The sequence below is a fragment of the Phoca vitulina genome, unplaced genomic scaffold, assembly GCF_004348235.1.
Source record: "Phoca vitulina isolate PV1807 unplaced genomic scaffold, GSC_HSeal_1.0 scaffold12, whole genome shotgun sequence".
Classification (NCBI taxonomy): Eukaryota; Metazoa; Chordata; class Mammalia; order Carnivora; family Phocidae; genus Phoca; species Phoca vitulina.
The window spans coordinates 1335052-1358850 of NW_022589715.1; the positions used below are offsets into that span (position 1 = coordinate 1335052).

At 42.2% G+C, this 23799-nt stretch overlaps 1 protein-coding gene across 8 annotated transcripts in view; it reads left to right on the forward strand.

Moving 5' to 3' along the window:
• LTBP1 (latent transforming growth factor beta binding protein 1) overlaps positions 1-23799 on the forward strand; it is a 389228-nt gene that overhangs the window by 359902 nt on the left and 5527 nt on the right. For all 8 annotated transcript variants that reach the window (XM_032410265.1, XM_032410266.1, XM_032410267.1 and 5 more), the window contains 4 exons: positions 1169-1297; positions 1974-2114; positions 3109-3279; positions 23092-23214. In XM_032410265.1, the coding sequence (XP_032266156.1) occupies positions 1169-1297; positions 1974-2114; positions 3109-3279; positions 23092-23214 (564 nt within the window). The remainder of the gene's footprint in view (positions 1-1168; positions 1298-1973; positions 2115-3108; positions 3280-23091; positions 23215-23799) is intronic.

The window sequence follows — 23799 nt, forward strand, 5'->3', positions numbered from 1 at the left end:
CCCCCCCTTTACAGCTTAATATTGAAAAACTGCTAAGTGGCTGGTCTACAGATTAACACATTTATTGTCCATCCGTTGTTGAGAACCAGTGTTCTAATGATAGTAGCTGGATAGGAAATTCCATATATGTTTTTTAAATATATTTATGATTTAGTCCAATTAAATAACAAGAAGACTTGGTTTGCAATATGTGTTTAATGGTTTTCAGGTTCACAAATATCCTACTTTGTTTTTGCAGGGATATAGTTAAATCTCACTTTATATTATGGAACAGAGCCCTGATTTTACCATAAAGTCACCCTCTCTCATATAAAAATAAGTTCCTCCTCACCCTGTCTTAGCAGTGCTGTTAACGGTTGGAATATTAGTTGCAGATCCAAACAGCTATGTATTATGGACCTGACTTTGCCATTTTCCAGCTGTGTAACTTTGAGTGATTCATCTATGGAGCCTACAGTTTTTTTTAATGACGTGACATTTGCTCCAAAATGTTAGAACTGATGATAATATTAATAGCAATGAAAGCAAGGGATAACAGTTTTTGAGAGTCTATGGAGTCTTCTACGTGGATTTTCTCATTTAATTGTTTCAGTCCTATCAGGCAGATGTTCCTATTGTCCCCAACTTACCACTGAGTAAACTGAGGTCTGCAGATGGTGAACACTATAAATTCTGTGGAGGAATGGGTCTGCCAACACCCTTAGCAACTTGTGCTTTTATTAGCTGGTCATTATCACCAAGAAAGAGGCCTCATCGGGTTCCATCAAACTCTTCTTGGGAGTGTTCTTTATCTCAACTAGTTAATGGGCCAAAATACACACTTATAGAAAGGCACTTTTCTTAAAATGTATATTTTTATGAAGATATTGTTGGTTGCACTGTGAAACCCATAGAGTATTTCATCAAATAGGAGGTAGCAATGCAGAAATTGTATTTACAAAAAGACCTTATCCACTAATGTTTTGGACATTGTTCTCAAGATATCACAGACTCTCTTCCCATATCTATGAGTTAGGCCTAACTTGAAGAATTTTCTGTTGTTGTATCTGAAGATTCTTTGGACTGTGAATATTATAATATCTAACTTGAAGCCCCATATTGCTTAGACTCTTCTTTTTAACTGAAAGACCAAAGCTAACTGTTCTCTTTCTCCATTTCCCCCCCATAGATGCAGACGAATGCATGCTCTTTGGGCAAGAAATCTGCAAAAATGGCTTCTGTCTGAACACTCAGCCTGGTTACGAATGCTACTGTAAGCAGGGGACGTACTATGACCCCGTCAAACTGCAGTGCTTTGGTAGGTATTAGGAGGCTACATTGTGCTGTGAAAATATACAGGTGGAAAAAAATAAGTAATGCTGTGTAGTAAAAACAATTCCCTTGCATCTAAGTCACGTGTCGAAAAGATCTTTAAATGTTTTATGGGTCTTTTTCTTGAGCAAGATTTAAGAAAATAAAAAACCTCCGTACTCCTATTTGAACACATTTCAAGCAAAGAGGTAATATTCAATGTGGAATTATAATTCAGGTCACTGGTTTAACTGAAGTTTCTTTTGGTCTGGAGAGCCTCCTGTTTCATCACTCATACCATGCAAGTGAAAGTCATTTTTAAATACTGACCCAGACTTTAAGGCTTAAGCAGAAAACCATATACACTAGGCAGAAAACCATAGCAAAAGGAAATAATTTTAAAACTATCATAAAGAGGCATTTTATCTTAAATTTTGAAGCATATCCTGTTCCTAAATGTTTTCTTTCTTTAATGTCAGCAGCAGCAGGGCACCATTATTTTTCTGATCAATACAATTTAATATTTTTATAGTCAGAGCTGTTCTCTCTTGGATGATGATGTGTAGTTAATTAACATGTGGCAGCCCCTGGAATCTGGACTAAATTTAGCAGTGTGTAAAGTTTGGGAAGTGTATGAGGTATAACTGATTGCTGATTCTCTTTAATAATTTTTTTCTCTTAAGATATGGATGAATGTCAGGACCCCAATAGTTGTATTGATGGCCAGTGCGTTAATACAGAAGGCTCTTATAACTGCTTCTGTACCCATCCAATGGTTCTGGATGCTTCAGAGAAAAGATGTATACGACCAACTGAATCACATGGTACGTTTGCATGTGAGATGCAAGTCTGTGTCCAAATAAATGGCAAGGTTTTCCTTTTGACTGAAATGTGAGTTACTGGGAAAGAGAAAAGTGGACTCCTTAGGGATTTTGGAGTCATTAAAATGAGATGCTAAAAATAATAAAAGAGAATAATTGTAAGAGAAATAATTAGCTGCATATCATCAGCACATGTAGGAGAGTCAATACCCTGCATGTACTTATTTAACAGATAACAGAATCTAGATTGGCTGAGCAGATAGCAGAGCTGTTCTCCACCTGAGGGTTGGCCCTCAAAGGCAACTGAGGAAGGTGTGAGTTCAGGGAAGGGTAATCAGGTTTGTTTGACTGGGGCTGGAGAACACAGATGGAGCTGGGCAGAAGAGACCGTGGAATCCAGCAAGGCGGTGGAGACCCCTGGCGCCCATTGATTAGAATCCCTGTTCATCCCCGATGAGATGATGTGCTGCTTACAATTGGCATAATTGATCTATCCATCATCACTGTTAGGAACTACCTTGGATGATGTCAGTTGAAAGGCAGGAAGTTTGGAGTTGAGTACTCTAGCAGGAAGTGTTACTAGTCCAGGGCTTTGGCGGATGAACTGGGTGAGAAAGCATGAATCTGCAAAGTGTTATGTAGAAAGAAATGGTAGGATTTGACAGAAGAGTGAATGTAAAAAGGGAAAGATTGGAAAATCAGAAGTGCTTTAGGATTACGGAGTATAGAAGGAAGGCAGTGTGGTGCTTTCTATAATGATGGGAAGCTGCAGAGGGAGGGATTTAATTGCAACATGATGGGCAGGTTGAATTTCAGCTGATGGGTGGGAGATGACAGAGGTTTGATCCATGGAAAGACCAGGCTGGCTTCATACTTGTACTTGGAAGTCACTCTTAGAAACAGAGATGGAAACTTTGAGACTCACTGGCTTCCAGCACACTGTCTATGAAATAGGAATAACAGTGCGATTGTCATGGAACCATGTTTCCCCTTTCAGAACAAATAGAGGAAACTGATGTCTACCAAGATCTGTGCTGGGAACATCTGAGTGAGGAGTATGTGTGCAGCCGGCCCCTCGTGGGCAAGCAGACGACTTACACGGAGTGTTGCTGTTTGTATGGAGAGGCCTGGGGTATGCAATGTGCCCTCTGCCCCATGAAGGACTCAGGTGAGCCCTGACCCGGTTCCTTCTGCTGCAGTCCATCTCCCCTCCCTTGGAGCCGGACAGTCCTTTCACTTCTATATCTTCATCTTCACTCCCGATTCCTTACTTGGATCAGAGGTGTTGTGTGGTGTGTGTGCTCCAGTCCCGACCCTGTTGTGAATTTTTGAAACCCTCATTCTATTTCACCTAAGAACGACAAACGACCCAAAGAAACATGTGACTTAGCGACTGGCGGCATAGATCTTTGGAATTCATATTTCCCGTTACTTCCTGTCTTCCTACAGTCTTTCTCATTTCCAACAGTGTCTACTTAGACAAAAAGTATTAGAGACTGTAGAAAATCTTTGTAGGTCAAAGTCCCGGTTTTTATGTCAGCCTCTTGGTGAGACGGATCCAAAGGGGTTAGAACAATAAAGGAAGAGAGTAGGAAGTAAGTGAAAGTGTCTTTGAACAAATGTCCTTTCATTTCAAGGGTTAGATCTGAGGATAAACCTTTGGTCAAGTGGAAAATGCAACAGGTAGGCTCCGGGTTTATCTCTTCTCCTCGTGTTCGGGGAGGACCCGGGAGGTGCTGACTCTGGGCTGTTCAGTGACTGCAGGCCTTTGAGCTCACTGCTTACTGCTTCTCTTCTTACCTCTAGAGCCACTTACTGCTCTTTAAAGGAAAGTCCTTGAAAGTGTTCAAGGGTGCCTGGGTGGCTCAGATGGTTAAGCATCTGCCTTCAGCTCAGGTCATGATCCCAGGGTCCTGGGATCGAGTCCCGCATCGGGCTCCCTGCTCAACAGAGAGCCTGCTTCTCCCTCTGCCTCTCTCTCTCTCTCTCTGTCTCTTATGAATAAATAAATAAAATCTTAAAAAAAAAAAAAAAAGTGTTCAAGGGCATTTCATTTTGTCTTTGGCTATGAAAGGTTTGTTAAAGCTGGAAAGATACTGTGTGGGTATAAAGTGAAGGAGTTTATAATGAAAAAATTCTCAGAGTGGTCAAGACGGGAAGAATTTCTTGAAAAGAGGAAATGCATTAATTTTCAGTTCATTAGAATGCAACTTTCAAGCTATTTTGTAGCTTTTCAAATTGTCAGTAACTTAAAACCAATGTAGCATAAAAAAGAAAACGTTTTAAAATGCCATAAAACAAAAAGGATTTGCAAAGGATAAAGAGCAAATACATAAAGAAATAGATGGTGATGATAGTAGCCTGGGACTAGAAAGAGGATGGGTTCTGGAGCCAGGCAGGCTGGGTCGGGAATCCCGAACTGCCCATTGAGAAAAATAACCTCACCCAGCACAGCTCATTTGTAAACCGGAGGCGTTTATGTCTGTCTCGTTGGGTTGTTGAGGACGGGGAGGATGCAGGTAGAGCAGGAACACAGGGAGGGGTATAATTGTTGGCATTACTGTGGCATCCGTTCCCCGGAGGCAGATGCCACACTGGAGGAGAGTGAAATCCCTAGGAAGTGAGCACCTGGGGGCTTGAGACAGCTCACAGGGCTCTGATACCTCAGATCGTTTTACTTAGCCAGTGGTTTTTGTTGTTTAAATTTTTTCAAAAATAACATATACCCCTTCTAAAGAATTAATCCAAGATAGTCTATCCCTCTACACCTACCACATCACAACTGAACTCCTCTCCTCCTTGATATTCAGTCTTAACAGCTGGGTTTTTTTTTTTTTTAAATCATCCAAACCTTTTTCCTACACGTTAATTATTGTCATATAGCTGTATTTATATTTGTATTTTTTAAAAATTTATTTGAGAGAGAGAAAGAGAGTGAGCAGGGGGAGGGGCAGAGGGAGAGAATCTTCAAGCAGACTCCCCGCTGAGCGGGGCTCGAAGAGCTGGGGCTAGAGCTCACCACCCATGAGACCAGGACCCTGAGATCATGACCTGAGCCGAAACCACGAGTCAGACGCTTAACCGACTGAGCCACTCAGGCCCCCGTATGTTTAAGAGCATATTTAAAACTGAATTCCGTATCATCCATAAGACACACTTTGTTTTTTTTGTTTTACTCTTCAGCATCTCTGAAATTGGGAGTATCTTACAGTTGGCAGCATCGAACATTTTCACATTTTAATGTCTGTTATATCAGAATGCTTGTTACAATCTGTGGTATCTTAGAATTGATGAAAGATGGTAACTTTTAAATGGCTGTACCAACTGCTTTATGGATGTGTCAGGTTTTCTTTGAAGTCACCTCCAGCCCTGGACATTTGGGTTGTTTGTCCCTCCCACCCCTTGCCTCGATCTCGATTTTCCTGTTATAAACCCAGCTGCAGGGAAACATTCATGTTTGTATCTTAGATACACCTGCAGGAGAAAATTCCTACAGGTGAACATCCTGGGTTGGGAAGTATGTACACTTACTTCTACTGTATTACTCTGAACATATTGTGCAAATTTGCACTCACCTTGGCAGCATTTGAAATGACTCTTTCCTCATACCCGTCTACCATTGGATATTTGCAGTCTTGAAAAGTGTTTTTATCAGATGGGTTAGAAGAGTATCTTACATGTGTCTCCGTTATTTCTAGGGAATTAGAGCATCTTCTCTGTGTTTATACGTGGTATGTGTTTGTCAGTGAATTGTTTATCATATCCTTTGCCCATTTTTTTTGTTGGACTTGGTGTCTTTTTCTTATTAATTTGTAGGAGCTTTGTGCATATTCTGTTCACAACCCCAACATTTGGGTTATGGTGTGTATGTGTATATATATGTGTGTATATATATATATATGTGTGTGTGTGTGTGCGTGTGTGCTTGTCTTTATGGAAACTCCTTTATGGAGATTCTGCACATATTCTGTCCCTGTTCTGATCCTCTGATATTAAGTATTTACTGCATAAAATCTGACAAACCAGTGCCTTTGAAAATCGAATTTAATTGACATAGCTTTTGGAAGAATAGTCAAGTATATTGCTGTTAGAAATTAATTTTAGAATATTGCATCAGTTATTCTTAACTGAGACTTAACACATTTTAAAATGTGAATTTGAACAAATATGTGTGAACAAATACATACTGTATAATATTTTTAGGAGGGTATGGGGTATCAGGAAAAGAATGGTACCCATTGCCAAATTTAAAAAAATAATTAGCATTGCTAATCATAATAGCATTATATAATTATAATAATTAGCATTGCCACACTCTTTTAGTTTATATATGCACAGTACAGTACTTAGGATCCTCCAGAAAGAATCTCTAGCATATTGTCCACCAAATCCTCAAAGTCAGTGGTTTTCAATCTTTTATTTTTTAAACATTGGTAATCTTTTGTCCACTGAATTGTTATTTTAACCTCCAATATATAAATTCATTAACCTCAAAGATGCTGGAGGAACTGGCTGGGAGAATAGCTACTTAGGCTCTTGAGGTATCTGTGAGGGACCCCAGGGTTTCAAAGAACACATATTGAAAACTGTTGTTCTCAATGGCTTAGTCGGAGGATAGGAGTAAGTTAAGCAGCCCAGAAGGAGTATTTCTGTTATACCCCTAAGATTATGGGCCTAGAACTACACTCTGAACCCACAGAGAAGGTCCACAGCAAAGTTAAATGGGTTTCCCAGTGGTCCTCGGACCAGCCTGCATTGCCTGGATTAGCACCTGATGTTCTGGTTGTACCCACACCAAACCATCTCCCATTGAGCGTTTCTGCGGACATAGAGTCACTGAGGGGGGCCTGAGCACAGAGGTCAGCACAGGGGCTCTGGAAGCAGGTCACCTGCATTTGACTCCTGCTTGGGCAACTTCTTATCTATGCAGCCTTGTTTGTTTGTCACTCCATGCCTCGGTTTCCTCATGTGAACATAATTTCCCCTGCCTCAGGGCTGTTTTAAGAATTGAGTAAGTTAATACATGAACACCTAGAATGGTCTTTGACACATCCGGAAGGTATTAGCAGCCGGTGCTACTTACTGCTAAGTGACTCGGGTCAAATGCATTTTCAAATGTAACTGAGGTCGGAGGATCTTATAAAATATACAATTATCTAATAGCATCTGAACATGAATTAAGGATAGACAAATGCAGAAGTAATCGTTCTCGAAGAAGACTTGCTTTTCCGAGACAGCTGCTTCGTAAATATCGGTGGGCATGCCAATTACCTGTACCTGGAGATTTTATCAAAAAACGGATTCTGGTTTCTAGGTGCAAAGGGTTGGGCAGGACTCGGTGTCCCTAGCAGGTCCCAAGATGATGCAGTTGCTGCTGGTCCTCAGACCATGCTCTCAACATGTTCTAAAGACATCTAGGAGCATCCACCTTGATTTTGTTAAAAACCAACTTTAAAGCTGTTACTCATTTTTCAAAGAGGAAACAAAGAATGTGTTGTTTTCAAATGCATTTCCTCATCATTTCTGTCATTGAATCTTTTAAATACGCTGTTCTATGGATATCTTGAGAGTTGAAAAGGACCGCATTGTCTGTTTGTTAGTATAAGCACTGGAGTAATCTCAGCCTCTCAGGCACTGAACTGTCCAGTTTCCCTAGGAGCTCAGCGCCGCTTTGGGGAACAATTAGTTACTGATGGAAACAGTGCTGGAGGAATTGGAGGAATAAATCGCAGCACTTGTCATCAGCCTTGAGCATTAAAGTGCAGTGTAAAGTAAAGCTTTGGCTCTGGAGCAGGCTTTCACACTTCTGGTCCAATAGGTCACGGGCACTAATTCTTGCTAAGGCAGCAGCTACGTCCGAGAATACGGGTAGTTGGAGGGGGTAGGAGGGGCTTGTTCAATAGTGTTCTCTGAAGTTAGACGGCATCTTGAGGATTGGTACCACATGCGGGGGGAAAGGAGTGGAGGGGGACGGATTGGGTCCGGGCAGCTGTACAGGAGGAGAGTTGCATAGTCATATAATTCAGTACATTCCTGAGGCTGCTTAGGTTCCCATCTTCATCCTCTGCTAGAGTCATGGAGACCAGACAGCAGGCATGACAGAGGTTCCTGATGGTTGAGGGAGACCCTGCAGGTGGGACAGTGCAGTTTGTAGAAGGCATCCTGCACCGACAGCCTTCCCATCCTCAACCTCTGGGGGCCGCTCTTCCCTTATTCCCGCTCCTGCCTCCTCTTCTCCTTCCCCCCTTACACCTTTGGATGCTGCCTGCTTTTAAAATGTTTGAGGAGAGGGGGCCTGAACTGCTTTGGGAGGACCCGCAAGTTTGAGCTCTTTATCACAGTATATCATTCCAGACTCTGGGAGAAAAAAAGCTGTTTGGAAAACCAAGTCAGGGAAAACAAACTGTTTTATCCGTATCATAAACAAGACTGGGAGAAACTACAGCTTTAGAGCTAGGGGATAAGGGTTAGCCAGGTGAGAGGTGGTATCTCATCAGCTGTGCATCAGAGTCTAGCACACTGGTGGGAATAATAACAATATATATTTTATGAATTAAGGGACTAAAGCAAGGCAGTAATTCTTGGTAAATAAAAGTTGGTGATGCCTTGCATTTATCTAAAATGAATTAATATTTTTATTGCTACTCTTAAAAGCATAAAGTTCAATTTTCTGGAAAATGTACCTATTAATTGCAAGATATATGGGATGCCGTTATCACATGGAAATAAAAACCCATTAACCCGCATGTGAAAGAAAATTAGACACACCTGAATACTGGAATCTAGAATACCCAGGGTTGTGGCGCCTGAGTGGCTCAGTCGGTTATGCGTCTGACTCTTGATTTTAGTTCAGGTCATGATCTCAGGGTCCTGGGATTAAGCCCTGGGGGGAGGGCCCCCCCCTCCATGCTCAGCGGGGAGTCTGTTTGAGAATTCTCTTCCTCGGTTCCTCCCCCTGCTCACGCTCCTGTGTTTGCATGTGCACACGCACGTGCTCTCTCACTCTCAAATGAATAAATCTTAAAAAAAAAAAAAATAGTAATCAACAAAATACCCAGGGTTCCCAGTGTCTGTGGCTATCTTTTTGAAATAATTAGACTTCTGTGAAGTAAATTATTAAAATAATTAGACATATTGTAAGTAAATTGAACATAAAGATTTAAAAGTCTTGATCTGAAACTTTGAAGCAATTTGATGGGACACTTTGTGTGTTGGGAGAGTGCCGCCTATTGGTGGTATGATGTATTGCACTACATGTGTCAGACCCCCTGAAGTACTCTTAATGAAAGTCAGGTGTAGCAAGGTGAGAGTAGTTAAAAAAATAAAAATAAAAAACCTCTAAAGATATTAGTGCCGCAAAAGAAATGGGCAAATGTTAAAACAATTTTTGTAAGGCACTAATATTGATCAACATGTAGAGGAATCGTCCACTCAGTTTTGCAGAGAGAACACTTGGAAGATTCTAGATTCTTTTGGTGCAGAAATTCTAGTTCTGGGGATACAGATCATGCTTGTACTTGAGTGCCAGGGGGGAAAATGTAATCTTTACAGCATAAGAAAAATTTGAAATCTGTTCTGTCATTAGGGAATTTGTAAACTATTATATGCAAGTTGTAATTAGGAGTAAGAACTATGGTTGAAAAGCAATCTTGAATTATTTATAGCTTACCTGTGTTCAGTTTTAGTTAAATTACTTACATATTCCTTCCTTCGTTTCATTATTTACTGCACACCTGCTCAGCACTAGCCAACAGATTTTGCAGCAGATGTAAAGTTTGCATTTATATGATGTGTAAATTTTAGTTCTGTGAAACTAACATACAATTATGTTACTAAATTAGAGCAGCTTTTTCCTAAATGATGTCTCAAGTTAATGTACATGTGATACCCTTATTAATAAATTCTCCATTTGCTGCAACACCAAATTTTTTAATACTTCCTAATAGCTAACCTACCCCCAATTTTTTCATATGGTTTTGCAAAAGGGAAAGACTTTGGAATCTGTTTCTGAACAATTGAGCTAGTGATTTCTTCCATATTCATGCACAGCTCTTACATATGCCCAAATATCTCCATGTAAGAAGTTTCATAATACCCTTGGAGGTGTGAAGGAAGACGGGGATTTGAGTCATGGACTGAACTTGAAAAAATATTGTAACTGGGCAGTGGTTGCAAAAGTCCTTTCAGCAGTCATGGCTTAAAGCCTTTTCCAAGAAACATGTTTCCAAAGAATGTTAATAATAACTTTGGAACATCCTCCATGTGAGGCACAGTGAGTGGTCACTGCCTTTGGCTTAGGCAGCCCAGGGATCTCGTTCTGCTTCTGGCACTGCTTCTGTCGATTGTACTGGACAAGTTACTTTAGTTTCCTTTATCCAGAGTTGAGAACTCTTGTGAGGGGATTTGGTAATTAATACTCTCTGAGTACGAAATGTATCATTTTTGGTCAGAGATCCTGAATATTATGATTAAAGAGAGTGTAGCTGTTAATAAATTATAGTGGAGCATTAAAATCTCACTGGAAAGATATATAAGGCTTCCTAAATTCTGGCTACCATGCCTGCACATATAACGTATGCTGTAGATACACAGTGTGGTAAATGGTCCGGTTCTTGGGGACATAATTCTTGGTATCCGTGGAACTAGATTGAATTGGATACCTTATGGCATGGCAAGTAAGCAATTTATGTTGTTTCTTATGGAAAAGATTTATTTACTTCCTCTTACTCCTCCCAGAAAGGAGCAAAAATGCTTTTCTTACTATAAAAAGACTGTTGCAAAATAAAATTTAGTAGCGAATTATGCACATACAGCTTTGTGATGTAATCATTATGTTAGTTTCCTTGCTTGTCAAATGGCAGTAGCAACAATAAGTTCTTTGAGGGTTAAATGTGATAAATGTATGGGAGATGCTTGGATTACAGTAAATGCTTTGTAGGTGTTAGCAAATCAAATCCTGTTCCAGGAAATGAGTTGAGCTAATGATTATTCCCCACTACTACCTTGTTATTCGGTGCTAGAAGTCTTCCTTGAAAGGAGGCAAGAATTAAAGACAATGAAGAATTGGAAGAGTGTTTGGGGACTAACAGAGTCAAACAACTCTGTGGACCCCAAGAAAAACTGCTCCTTCCATGCCCCTCCAGGCTCCAAAGCTAGGAGTATGTAAGCTAAGGGAGGCTTTATGGCTGGAAAGGACCATTTAGTGCCGGCTTTTAAATGAACATTCAGCGTATTGGCTTTTAAATGAACATTCAGCATATTGGCTTTTAAATGAACATTTAACGTATTCACTTTATCAATTTTTTTAATAAAAGAAGCAAAATAATGTTTGCAAATAGTTAAAATTTATAAATGTTAAAACCTAGATTTTCCTGAGAATTTAAGTTCAACTTACACATTTTGCCCTGCTCCTTACAAGTCCAATATTTTTATAATAAAATAAGATCAAGTTTTATTTTGTGATGGATCTTTAAATATATCAAGGAAGAAATAAAACTTTACTTCAGAGTGACTTCTATATCAAAATTGTGTTAATTAAATCTCTTAACACTTTGGTCTCCATTTATAAATTTTATCTATTTGATTTTCTCTCCAGCACTTTATATACCCGAAAGGGCAGCCCCACAATCCTAATAAGGGTTTTCTTCTTAAGTGCTTGAGCAGCTCTTATAAATTTAATAAATCAAACTTGAAATGACAAATTGAATTTTCTAATAAATTTAAATCCTGTTTACCAACCTAATCAGATTCTCTTAATTCTCATTCAACACAAATCCTAATCTAAAGTCAGCTTTATTTCAAATAAAAATCACAAGGTTTTTCTGTCTGATTCTCTATTACATGGTTCTCCTAAACATTATAAACATACAAGATAACAAAAACCTCATTCTAAAACCTTAACAGAAAAGTATTACTACTCTAGACTTAATGTACATCATTACTAGAGGAATTTCCACCTCAGGCCAGCTGAGGTTACTGGGTGGAAAAATTCACGACTGTGATTGTCCATTATTAGAGAATTAAGACCAGTGTGTGGGATGTATATACTCACGTGTGAGTCTGAGCATCCATGCGTGATATGCTGAGCACATTTTATTACTTCCATGTGAGCATGGGACCACAAGTGTTTCTCATGTATTATTTTTATAATCAGTATCCTCCAGTACAGGGACCCTCAAGGGAATAATAGGGCAGATAAAATTAATAAAAGTTTTTCTCCATCTACACACGACTCCCCATAAGAATCAGATACCTGCTCCTAAAGGGATGTGCTCACCCTGTGGGGAGATTCCCTACCACACTGATGGCTCAGACAGATAAACTTCCTTTGTGCCTGTAAGGTAGGCCGGGGTATTAGGGTTCTCCAGAAAAACACACCCAATAAAAGAGATAGGGATTTATTGATTGATTGAGTCATTCATTCATTATAAGGAATTATAGAAGCTGGTAAATTCAAAATCTGCAGGGTGGGCTGATGATGTGGGATGCTTGAGGGGATCCCAGGTTCCAGGTCAAAGGCCTTCAGGCAGGAAGAGTCCAAGGCAGTGGGCTGTGGGCTGTGGGCTGGAGAATTTTCGCTCACTCAGAAGAAGGTCATTCTCTGTTCTTTTCAGCAATTCAGTGACTCGGTTATTCAGGACTGAATGAGGCCTGCCCACATGACGGAGGGCAATTTCTTTACTCAGATCCACCAATTTAAATGTTAATCTCATCCAAAAACACCCTCACAGAAATGCCCATAACAGTGTTTGATCAACTACATCAGGGCACCTCATGGCCTAGCCAAGTGGCACGTGAAATTAGCTATCACAAGTGGGATTGAGAAAAATATTTAAATATTTTTAAATATTAAATATTTGCATTTTGTGGGCCTTCTGCACTGCCCACTGAAATCACACTTAAGGAGGGACCTTAGTTTTCAGTTCTTTCCCTTCCCCAGGTACATGCTGGAGAAGGGCAGGGAGGAGGTGGGATACTTAACACTTAGCCAGGGCCCCCCAGCTGGGCAGACGGCAGGTCAGGGCCACCTTAACCAGGCTGTGCAGGAGATAACAGGACTCGAGAGAGGGAAGAAGTCAGCAGGGATGAGTGACAGAGAAGCCTGCTACAAAAAGGAGGGGCAGCACATCAGAGGAAGAATACTAGAAATGAAGCTAAAAAGTGCGTTTTTAAAAACAACCTTGCCTTTGGCACCTGGGTGGCTCAGTCGTTAAGCGTCTGCCTTCGGCTCAGGTCATGATCCCGGGGTCCTGGGATCGAGCCCCGCATCGGGCTCCCTGCTCGGCAGGAAGCCTGCTTCTCCCTTTCCTGTTCCCCCTGCTTGTGTTCCCTCTCTTGCTGTGTCTCTCTCTGTCAAATAAATAAATAAAATCTAATAAAAATAAAAAAATAAAAACAACCTTGCCTTTGGCAGGTGCATCAGACAAAGGGAGAGCACTGGACAAGTCAGTCACATTGAGGTTAGGATCATATTTTGTAGTCACTGATTAAAAACATCTTTACGAAAAAAGGAAACCTGGTGTGCTTTCAGAGTAAGGACAGTTAAAAAGGAAAAAACAACAGTGACAACCCAGCCCTAAGAGAGGGGCGAACGGACTCCATTTCCTGCATATATACACTGCTGGAGACAGCGCTCTGGAGGCGTGTCCTGGAACCAGATGCGGTTCCCAAACCCAGCTCCCTGGGCTTGGGAGCCAGCAAGTGTCTGGAAGGCCAGCTGCAGGGTCCTTGCTGAACTGCAAACTGGAATATTAACTCTTCTGAGAACCGGTAGAAACTCTTGTTTCGAGGGCTCCAGAACAATGAGAGAACAGTTAAACGTGAGCAGAATTTGACAACAGGATTGCCAGTTGGGGTCCTGAGTGCTTCTGAAACTTTAGTTTGCGCACAGCTTGGACTTCGGGGCGTCCATTGTATTCAGTGCTTATTTTCTTAAAATCTGTGCTGCCTTGAAGGCTAAGAAGGTATTTGGCCCCATGCTTATATAAAATATTCTGAACAGAGAGTAAATTTGATTGTGATTATGATCGCACTGATGTCCTGTTAGAATCTTTCTCATTTAGAGCCAAAGCAGAACAATTAAGACATACACGTAAAATGAGCGATCTGATGACAAAAAGCAACACTTTTACTTTGAATGAACAAGCTTTTAATTTATCTCCAAAATACAATGTTTAACAGTTTAAACTTTCTCCCTTGAAGTCAGAGATTACAAATAGGTGCTCAGTTTCTAGAAACACCTTTTTCAGGGTTATTTTTTATTAGGTGATTTGCTCTTCATGGAAATTTTACTTTCACATATTTTAAATACACTTTGCTGCTGTGATGATTTTTTTTTTTTCCTCTTCAGTGATAAGATGAGTTGAAATGTCCTCTGAGGAGAATGAACTGTGATGAATGGGGCTGTGACAAAACCACAGCACATAATTATTGAAAGCCGCATCTTACGTTTGAGGTTTTGCATTCATATAATATTGTGCTTATTCTGACCTTTTCTTAATTAACTTTAGGAGACAGCTGTGGTTAGAACAAAGCTCTGGCCACCTGTGCCTTTAAATGCTGACCTCCTGGCTGGAATGGGCAAGTCTGGCAGAACGGAGGCCAGGGGAAGTTTATCTGGTCTCCCTTCATGCAACACACTGATTGTGCCTGTGATGTTTGGGAGAAAAGTATCTAGAAAGTGCTTAGAAAGCGATCACATTCTTGTCTTTGTGCTGACACAGATCTGCAAGGAGTAGAAACTAGAGAGGGCAATGTTTTTGCTTCGTTTCAGTAGCCAGTATCTTAAGAAAGAAGCGGATTTCAAAAGATTAGCTCACTGGGGAGCTTAGGACACAGCATGCCTTCTTTATGCTTCCTTCTGAGATTCAAGTCTCAGTGGCAAGCAGAGCTGTTGTGAACAGTTGTGCTGGTTGTGCACTGCTCAACCCTAGAAGATACCATTCCCGTGGTCATCTGTGAGCACCTACAAAGTGTAGCTGAAGAAATCACTGCCAGGAGGAAGAGCTACTAAGACTATATCTGATTCTGAATAGATCCAGGGGGGAAGGGAAAAGAGAGTCATTTCAGATTAAGATAAATAGCAATATAGAGAAAAATCATAAAACTGAGTTGGATCTGAAAACTCAGTTTTGCTTTGTAATAAGTGAATGGAATAATAATATTATGTTTAGTGTTATTTTAATATTATATAAATTACCTAGAACTTGCTCTTCAAATAATAACAGATTTAGCAGTATATCTTTCTCATAACCTTGAGATCTCTACTTCAGAATATTAAGCTAGTTTTTTAAAAGATTTTATTTATTTATTTGACAGAGAGAGAGACAGAGAACAGGACAGCGCAAGCAGGGGGAGAGGGAAAGGGAGAAGCAGGCTTCCCGCCGAGCAGGGAGCCCGATGCGGGGCTCGATCCCAGGACCCTGGGATCACGACCAGAGCCAAAGGCAGATGCTTAACCGACTGAGCCACCCAGGTGCCCCTCAAGCTAGTTTTGAACAAATACTAATATAACTTTCTTTGCTTCAAAACTTAAATGAGCAAGGTAAAATAATATACTTTGAAACCCAATTACCTTTACCCTTATATTTTAATTTGTTTTTAGTAAAAGAAAATACTATATTTTAAGAATTTATCCTCACTTGGTCTTTGGAATATCATTAAATTTTTCTGGACCTCCGTTTCCTCAGCAGAGAAGTGAATGAGAGACTAACCTTACAGGTTACACTGACTGCTTACAGTTTGTTAAATTCCATGATTGTCCATCATTCTGAAAATATCCAGGTTGAGTTCGGCTGAACGCAATAGCGGCATCTAGTGGTGATTACCTCCTATCACGACCACAAATTTCCATGACAAATTGTCTTCCCTAGATTCTGCAGCCTAATAGTAAAAATTTTCTATTCAGGATCATAGAACACGTAAACTAGAAAGGACCTCAGAGATCAACTAGTTTCCTCATTTTACCAGTTAAAAATAGAAAGGTTAGATGAACTCCAGACAATATATAAAAAAAATGTTCTCCTGTGTTATTTTTGTTTATCTTGACTTTTTTTTGAGGTGAAATTCATATAACATAAAATTAAGCATTTGCAGTTTCCTTTTTGTTTTAAGTAGACTCCACACCCAGTGTGGGGCCCAACATGGGGCTTGAACTCACGACCCTGAGATCAAGACCTGAGCTGATATGGAGAGTTGGACGCTTAGCCGACTGAGCCACCCAGGCATCCCATAAAATGCATTTTCAAGTGAACAGTTCAGTGGCATTTAGTACATCCACCGTGTTGTACAGCCTCCCCCTTATTCTTACGCACACACTTAGCTCCTATTTTAAAGTAATTCTTACTTGGTTAATGCAAAAAGAGAGAAACCAGTGTATGCCTGATACATAATACTTAGTGATTTTTGCTCTTTGTTGACTTCTTGGATTGTCACTTCAGAGTGATATTTAAAGAGCAGGAAAGAAGAAAAATGGCGTTGGTGTCTTACATTTAGAAAATATGAAGCAGATCAGTTGAGAAAACGAACATGTTGAACTTTCCTCTTGTTTGCCTGTTTATTGTACTGTTCGGTCTTCTCTTATCAAACATTAGAGGTTACCTCATTCCCATTTCCCCTGCGATTGCCTGAATGTAAGACTTGAATGCTGTATTTCCAAAGCCCTGGATATTTAGAAATGGGGAAAACTCTTCATGCCATCCTTAAGAAATTCATAAGTGATCAATCATTATTTTAGGGTTTTCGTGTGTGGCATGATTTAATACCATTACAAGTGTATACATTTTGGATCCAGGTTTTAAGAAAGCAGAGGGAGCCTCCACTTTTTGGCATTCATACCCAACAAATCTGTCTCTCCAGGAGAGTCTGGCTAAATAAACAGCAATCTGTTGGAAACGCAGGGAGTGACTGAACTTGGAAGGGCAGCATTAGGTGACGGCTGGGGTGGGGGAGCCCAGTTGGTCTGTGGCCATGAGTTTCCTTAGAGCATTAACATTTACAGGAGTCCCGCAGAACATAAACCCTGCCAAAACTTTAGACTTCATTACCTCCCTGTCCTCGACAAGTACAATTTAATTGAACATTAAGCAATTTGATCTCTTTCACCTAATAAATTGAGCAAATTCAATAAACATAAATCCTGCTAATGATAGAGCTGACCCTGGTGGGGCTGAGCTCATCAGCATTCATGGTTATTACTCTCCCTGGAATTTAGTCACAAATGCTATTGCTGAACTACATACTTACCTGGGGCTTACCGTCCAGGGAGTGTATTGATTAATTTTCTTTGCAGGGTTTCCGAAGGGCAGCTGCGGAAGAGAACCTGGTTTTGCAGATAGACCACTTTCGATTTGAATCTCTCAACTAAACTAGGACAAGTTATACGATACCAGAAACAAAAGGAGTTAATTGTGATGGTTTCATAGGGTGTTCTGAGATTTAAATGAAAAATGTACGCAAAAGCCCACAGCACCTGATGCGTGGGAACTTAATAGTCCATGTGAGCTCACTTTCCTTTTTGTCCACTGTTCCTAAAAAAAGGGATCTAGAGTAGCCACTGTTTACACGGTACTTTTTTTGTTTCGCTAAAGCTTTCTTACCATTACGTATGCCTGTGACTCTGAGTTACCTTCCTTCTCCTCTTCACCGAGTTGGCCTCCGTCCTATAGATGCTCACCTCTAAGGTGAGTCTTCCCCCAGCTCTTCCTGGCTGGCTGTCATCCTGACCTTTTCTGTGGTCCCAATCAACTGTTGCACATGTCACCGTGTATGCACCTGTGTTCGCAGCATCATTATGACCTTCCTCTCTTCCAGATCCCACCCTGCCCATAATTATTCTCTGTGTCTGGTGGAATGAGTGAGAATAAGTCAGTCACGGAATGAAACAATGACTTGCCTTTAATAGCGCAAAGGCAGGTACCCTAATCCTGTTGAGTAGATGAAGCTCAAAAAAATGGGTCCAGTCCAAGGAACTAGAAAGTGGCGAAGCAGCACTAGGACCCAAGACCTTTGACTCCGGGTCCTTTTTCTTTTTAGTATACCCTATTTTCTCTCACAGCTCAGCAAGTTTTAATATCCGGGAAGCAGGGTTACAGCCTCTTCCCCAGGCTCTGCGGGAAAAAGTTTTTTTCTGAGCAGAGCGTAAGTAGAGAGAGACCCACCCCACACAGGGTGTGGCGGGGCGGGTATGCTCGCTCACGGTCCTTTATCATCGGTGCCGGATGGCATTTTCACTCAGTGGTGACTGTGTTTCTGATCTCAGAGCTTTTGCTAATTGCCATCACAGATGCCTGTTGATATTGCTGGCTCAGGCATGCACCGGGGGAAATACTCACTTCATTCTCCCTGTCCTCTTCCTTCATTTCCTGCTCGTGCATCTGTGTTTTCCAAACACCACCGTCGATCAGCGATATGTATGGAAGGCTCTGAGAAAAACACCCGGTCTAGCAATTTGAGCAAAATGTGACCCGTTTTACTTAATGCGGAAGAATCGGTCCTTGGTTCTTCTCTATTTGAAAATAATGCCCTTCAAACTTCAGAGCCCCGAGTTTTTAGCTGTGATTGTGTGGACGATGAAATGCAGCCTCTTCTTCATTTCTCAAAGCAGCTGACTTTAATCTGTCTCAGGACTAAAACTTCACCTCCCCGTCTCCTCACATGTCAGAGTCGCACTGTGACATGTGACTGTCCAGACCAGCCCCGCAGATGGGTCTGTCATCAGGAAGGGAGATTTCCTGCCAGGATATAGTAATGTGCTTCCCATTGCTGCTGACAGCAGAAGCCCCAGACCCAGCGGCTCCAGGGGGTAATTTTTAAACTTTTTTTTTTTTTTTTTCAATTTAAAATTAAAATCAAAGCAGCACCATCTGTCATAGGAATCTGCCATGCCAGGGAAAGGAGTATGATCAATGGCCTGGATCTTGTTTAGACCACGTCGTTGACGGTGTCCCACACCATCCCATGTGTGTCTTTCATAGCTTTGATCAAGAGCTTAGCATTTGTCCTTGGGGAGGTGGAGAATGCATTGAGGTGGGGGGAGGCTTTGAGGTGTGAATATTTCCAGTTCCTGTTCATTTCACATTTGTATTGGGCTAGATCCTGGATGAACACATTGTATGGTGGCTCAGAAATGGTATTTGCCTCATAAAGTATAAGCTTTGCTGAGCAAAACTGTTCCTTTGCGTCGATGCCCAGGCAACGAGGCAATTAATCGTTGTTGATGTGTTTAAGTGAAGGGTGTTTTAGAGAAGGGACAGCATGTGTTCATCCCCACGCGTTGAGCTAGGTGAAATGGAGAGCTGAGAGAGTCCCATGTGCTCTCATGGGAAGTCGTGGAAATAGTTCAGGGATCTGCTTTTCCTGGTTCTGTCCCCTCCGCCCACCACGGTTCACTGTGTCCCCAAGCTGGAGTGTAGCCAGGTTCCAGCCCTAGGGATAACCAAGGCCACGCACCTCCTAGCTAGAATGGGCTCTGGTTGTGGCTTGGGGCGCACAGTAGGTGCTAGAAATGTGCCTGTGCCCAGTTCCTGAAGAGGATGCCTTGCTGAAGACTCAGAAAATTCTGTGATACTCCACTTGCTCCCCTGGAAGGGGATGAGAAGCCCGTCTACTCGAGACCTCTCGAAAGGATTCAGGCATATACTAAGAGTTGTTGAATGTCAGTCTCCCTTCTTCTTTGAGTGCTGTTGATCTGGTGTTAGTGCTCTCACTGCCGGACCAAGTAATTCAGTGTGTCAAGGCAGTAAATGATTTGGTCCCTTGTTGTTTGACATGAGGTCCATGAAGACATCTTTCTGTGTTAACTGAGCAGGAGTTTCCCTCCATGTGTTTAAAAATTCCAAATCATCTTGAAAGAATATTTAAAAACATCTAGAGTGTGCTTTATTGCTCTTAATTTGCTACACACTTCTTTTACCTTATGCTAACACTGAAACTTGTTCTTTTACTGTCTTTGAAAATCCTTCTTTACTTGCACATGTTCAGTAGGGACTTAGCGATTTTTACCTCTGAGATAAATTGGAACCTCCATTTTCTTGGTGATTCAAAATTTATGAACAGTTCTATAAGGCTATCCCATTTTCATACATCAGTAACACAGAGGTAGACAAATGAGAATTGTTACCCCCATGTGACAGATATGGAAACTGAGGCCTGCCCCAAATTGCTAAACTGGAAAGTAAGTGGACCAACGAGGACTTGAGCCCCAGCTTCTGCCTCTGGCAGAGCCCGTGTTCCTCCTCTTCCCCGACGCTCACTTCACCCTTGACCCTGGCCAAGAATGAGAGTAGATGTGCACTATGGGAGGGGCAGCATGGATGGATTAGGGTAGGCCCGTCCATGCTCCCAGAAAATAACCCAAAACGCACATCCTGGTGATGATGGGAATGTAGCACATCTCAAATACGAAAGAGTGTATGTTTAATGCAGAAATCCTGTTCGGATTAACTGACCAAGACTGTTTTGAGATTTGGAATGTTTAATGTGCAAGAGAAAGTAAAGCAGCAAAGGACAGTAAGTTCTAGAATCCCCAAAATTCATAGCTGAGGAAGAAAGGGCAGGGAAAGAGGATTTGGTGGGTCCCACCACCCCCCCTCCATCCTCTCCTCTGCTCCCCTTTACCAGCCTGGGTCCAGTTACAAGCCTGCCTTAGGAACCGCTTGGTAGTCCCCAAACACAGATTCCAGCTTGCTTTCTTGATGCCTTTGGGCAAGCTCTTTAAAATAAATCCCAAGTACATTTTGTAAATGTAAATCGTACTCGTCTTCTTAATTTCAGGTCAGGTGCCGTTTGTTCCAGAAAGCTCTTCCTCCTCTTCAGGCTCCCATGTGGGCCCCTCCTTTTGCAGTGTTAGATGATGAGAGCTTGGAGGGGAGGCACCAGCTCATTTCACGGTGGAGGAACGCTGGTCTAGGGAAGACCCAGGCCTACGGGCCAGGCAGCCCCGGACGGCCCTATGTCATTGGACAGCTCGGGACCCTCAAGAGTCTCAGCGAGGCCTCCTGGCAGGCAGATGTCAGATAGGACCATGCTCAGCCACCTCTGGATTTAGTCTTACAAAATAAGAGCATGAGTTTATTTTTAATATCTGGATCACAGCCGTTGCTTGGATATAAAATACCGAACAGTCTCTCTTTCAGATGTACAATGAACATATAGCATAAAGTAAGGAGAGAAAATGAGCTCAGCTCTTGAAACTTGTAAACATTTCGGCAATCTTGCTCTCACAGGGAAATCCTTAATTCTTTTTCAAACTTGAAGCCGGTCTGACAACCATTTGTATTCTCTCTGCTTTCAGTTGTATAGGGATTTGGGGGTGTGGGGGGAGTCGAGGATCTTTTTCCAGGTTCATCTATTTCCTTAATGAAATTAGTATTTCTTCTGAAATGGTGTCGTGCAGAAGTGTTGGGGTATCTGGGGTCCGTATGCTATTCCTGGAATGCTACCACACCAGGAGAATTTGAGGAAGGGGCAACCATAATCCTACTTGTCCAGGGTCTTTTCTGGCCTTAGGCTTCCTCTGTGCAACTCCAGGAGACAATTGTGTGAGTGTATGTGCGTGCATGTGTGTTCGTGCACACGCACACACGCACCTTTGCCTCCTTTAAGTGGGCGTGGGGGGTGAAAGCAAGCCTGAGAGTTCAGAGCTCACACTATTGCCCTAGTGCATTTCTTTAGTTTCATACGTCACAGGAGGAAACAGAAGAGAGGAAAACTCCCCCCGATCTGCGCTCCAGGCAAGTGTGGCTGTCGGCCTTGTGTGACTGTCCTGAGGGTGTCCATCCAGTCCTGGGGCCTCCGGACTGGAATCCCCAGTTCTGGCAGAGCTGCTGAAGTCTGGGGAGCCCCAGGATTTTTGCCATCTGTTAGATAAATCCTTGGGCAGTATATTTCCATGCAACATGTATTCAGAACACAAAGCTACCCCGTCTAAAGCTTTCTTCTCTAGACCTTGCCCCGAAACTCAAGCAAGAGCCTAGGACTACCGAGATCCCAAGCGCTGGCTGGGTCCTGTGAGGAGACGACAGGAGAGTTTAGAAGAAGGTGGCCGTGGGGCTGACCCAACTTAGACTAGGAATATGGCCTCTGGAAAGTGGTAACTGCAGAAGAATCTGTCTGCGGTGTGGAAGAGGTAAAGGCAAGGATTTCAAAGGAGCTGAGACAGGTAGGGGAGGCAGAATGTTCAGTGTGCACACTGGACCTTCATTACTGAGTTCACATTTGCCAACACCTCACACCAGCTGCCACTTAACCACTGTTTCTGCTTCTTCATCAATAAAATGGAGGTGATAATTGTGTCTCTTCATAGGGTGGTGCAAGCATTTTAGTGCCTTAATGTGTAGTAAGTGCTTAGAACGGTACCTGGTAGAGAGGAAGCATCATACGACTGTTAGTGCTCCTCTAAGTCCTGCTGTTACTGCACTATTACGATCATCCTCGTCGTTACTGTAATGCCGTGTTCATCCCGACCAGGCCTTGAGGGTAGAACTAGAATAGTTCTAATACTGGCATCGTTGCTTGGTTGTGTCATTTTGGGATCACCCGAGGTACATCTGGTCTGTCTCTTCTGAGTGAAAAACGTACCTGTCTGTAAGAATGTGACTCTGCCTTTACAGCGATAACACCTGGTGGTTGCAGACAAAGTCATTCTTCCAGAACGCCTACAGCCCTCTGAACGCTGGCTCACTTTGCCGTTCCTTACTCTCCTGGAACGCGTTCTGCCAAATGTTCAGCTGCTGTGTTTGGTCTTGTAGACCAAGTGTAGAATCTTAGCTATGCTATCCAGCATTTCACTGTGTGGGGGTGAATGCAGCTCCTGTAAAGAGGACGGAGACGAGTCTGGCATCGGTCGTGCACACATGTGGGAGACAGGGCGTGTGGTGGACAGGGCCCCGGCCAGTGCCCGGCGCTCGGAGCTGGGAGGGGGTGTGTCCGGGTGCCGGCAGACAGCCATGACGTCTCACACTGCTTGTCATTTCCTTCTCAGACGACTATGCCCAGCTGTGTAACATCCCCGTCACGGGACGCCGGCGCCCATATGGACGGGATGCCTTGGTCGACTTCAGCGAACAGTATGCTCCAGAAGCCGATCCCTACTTTATTCAGGACCGTAAGCAAAACTTTTCAGTTAGGTTGAAGCTAAATTATGGTTAAAGGTTACTCAGTGATTCTCAGAAGGTAGCCCTGGGAATTTGTCAGAAATGTAAGCTTTTGGGCCCCACTCGAGACCTGCTGAATGGGAAACTGAGGTGAGACCCGGTAGTTTCACCCGCCCTCTGCGTAAGCCTTATGCATGCTTGAGTTTGGGAGATACTGGATCAAGTTATTGGCATGCTGGTGGGGATGCTGTTATGTTTACTTTCTTTAAAGTAAAAAAAAAAAGATCTAATATCCATAACAAAACCATTTTTTACTCATTGCATTGTGGTCTAATATAAGGGGCAGTGTTTTCTTGAAAGCCTGGTTATAATTGCCATCGTTTTTCACGCAAGCAAATGACATGTTAACTGTGCCAAGTTGATCTTTACAGATATTTCAGAATGGGAGGTCAAAAAATTTGCGCTTCTGGTCAGAAATTGTTAGAATCCACTCGTGGCGGACCTTACTAAGTAAGGAATGACGCATGCCGGCTTCTCCGGGACTTGCGGGCAGGGTTTTTCTGTGGAAGGTGGAGTGTGCCTCTGTGAACCCTGAT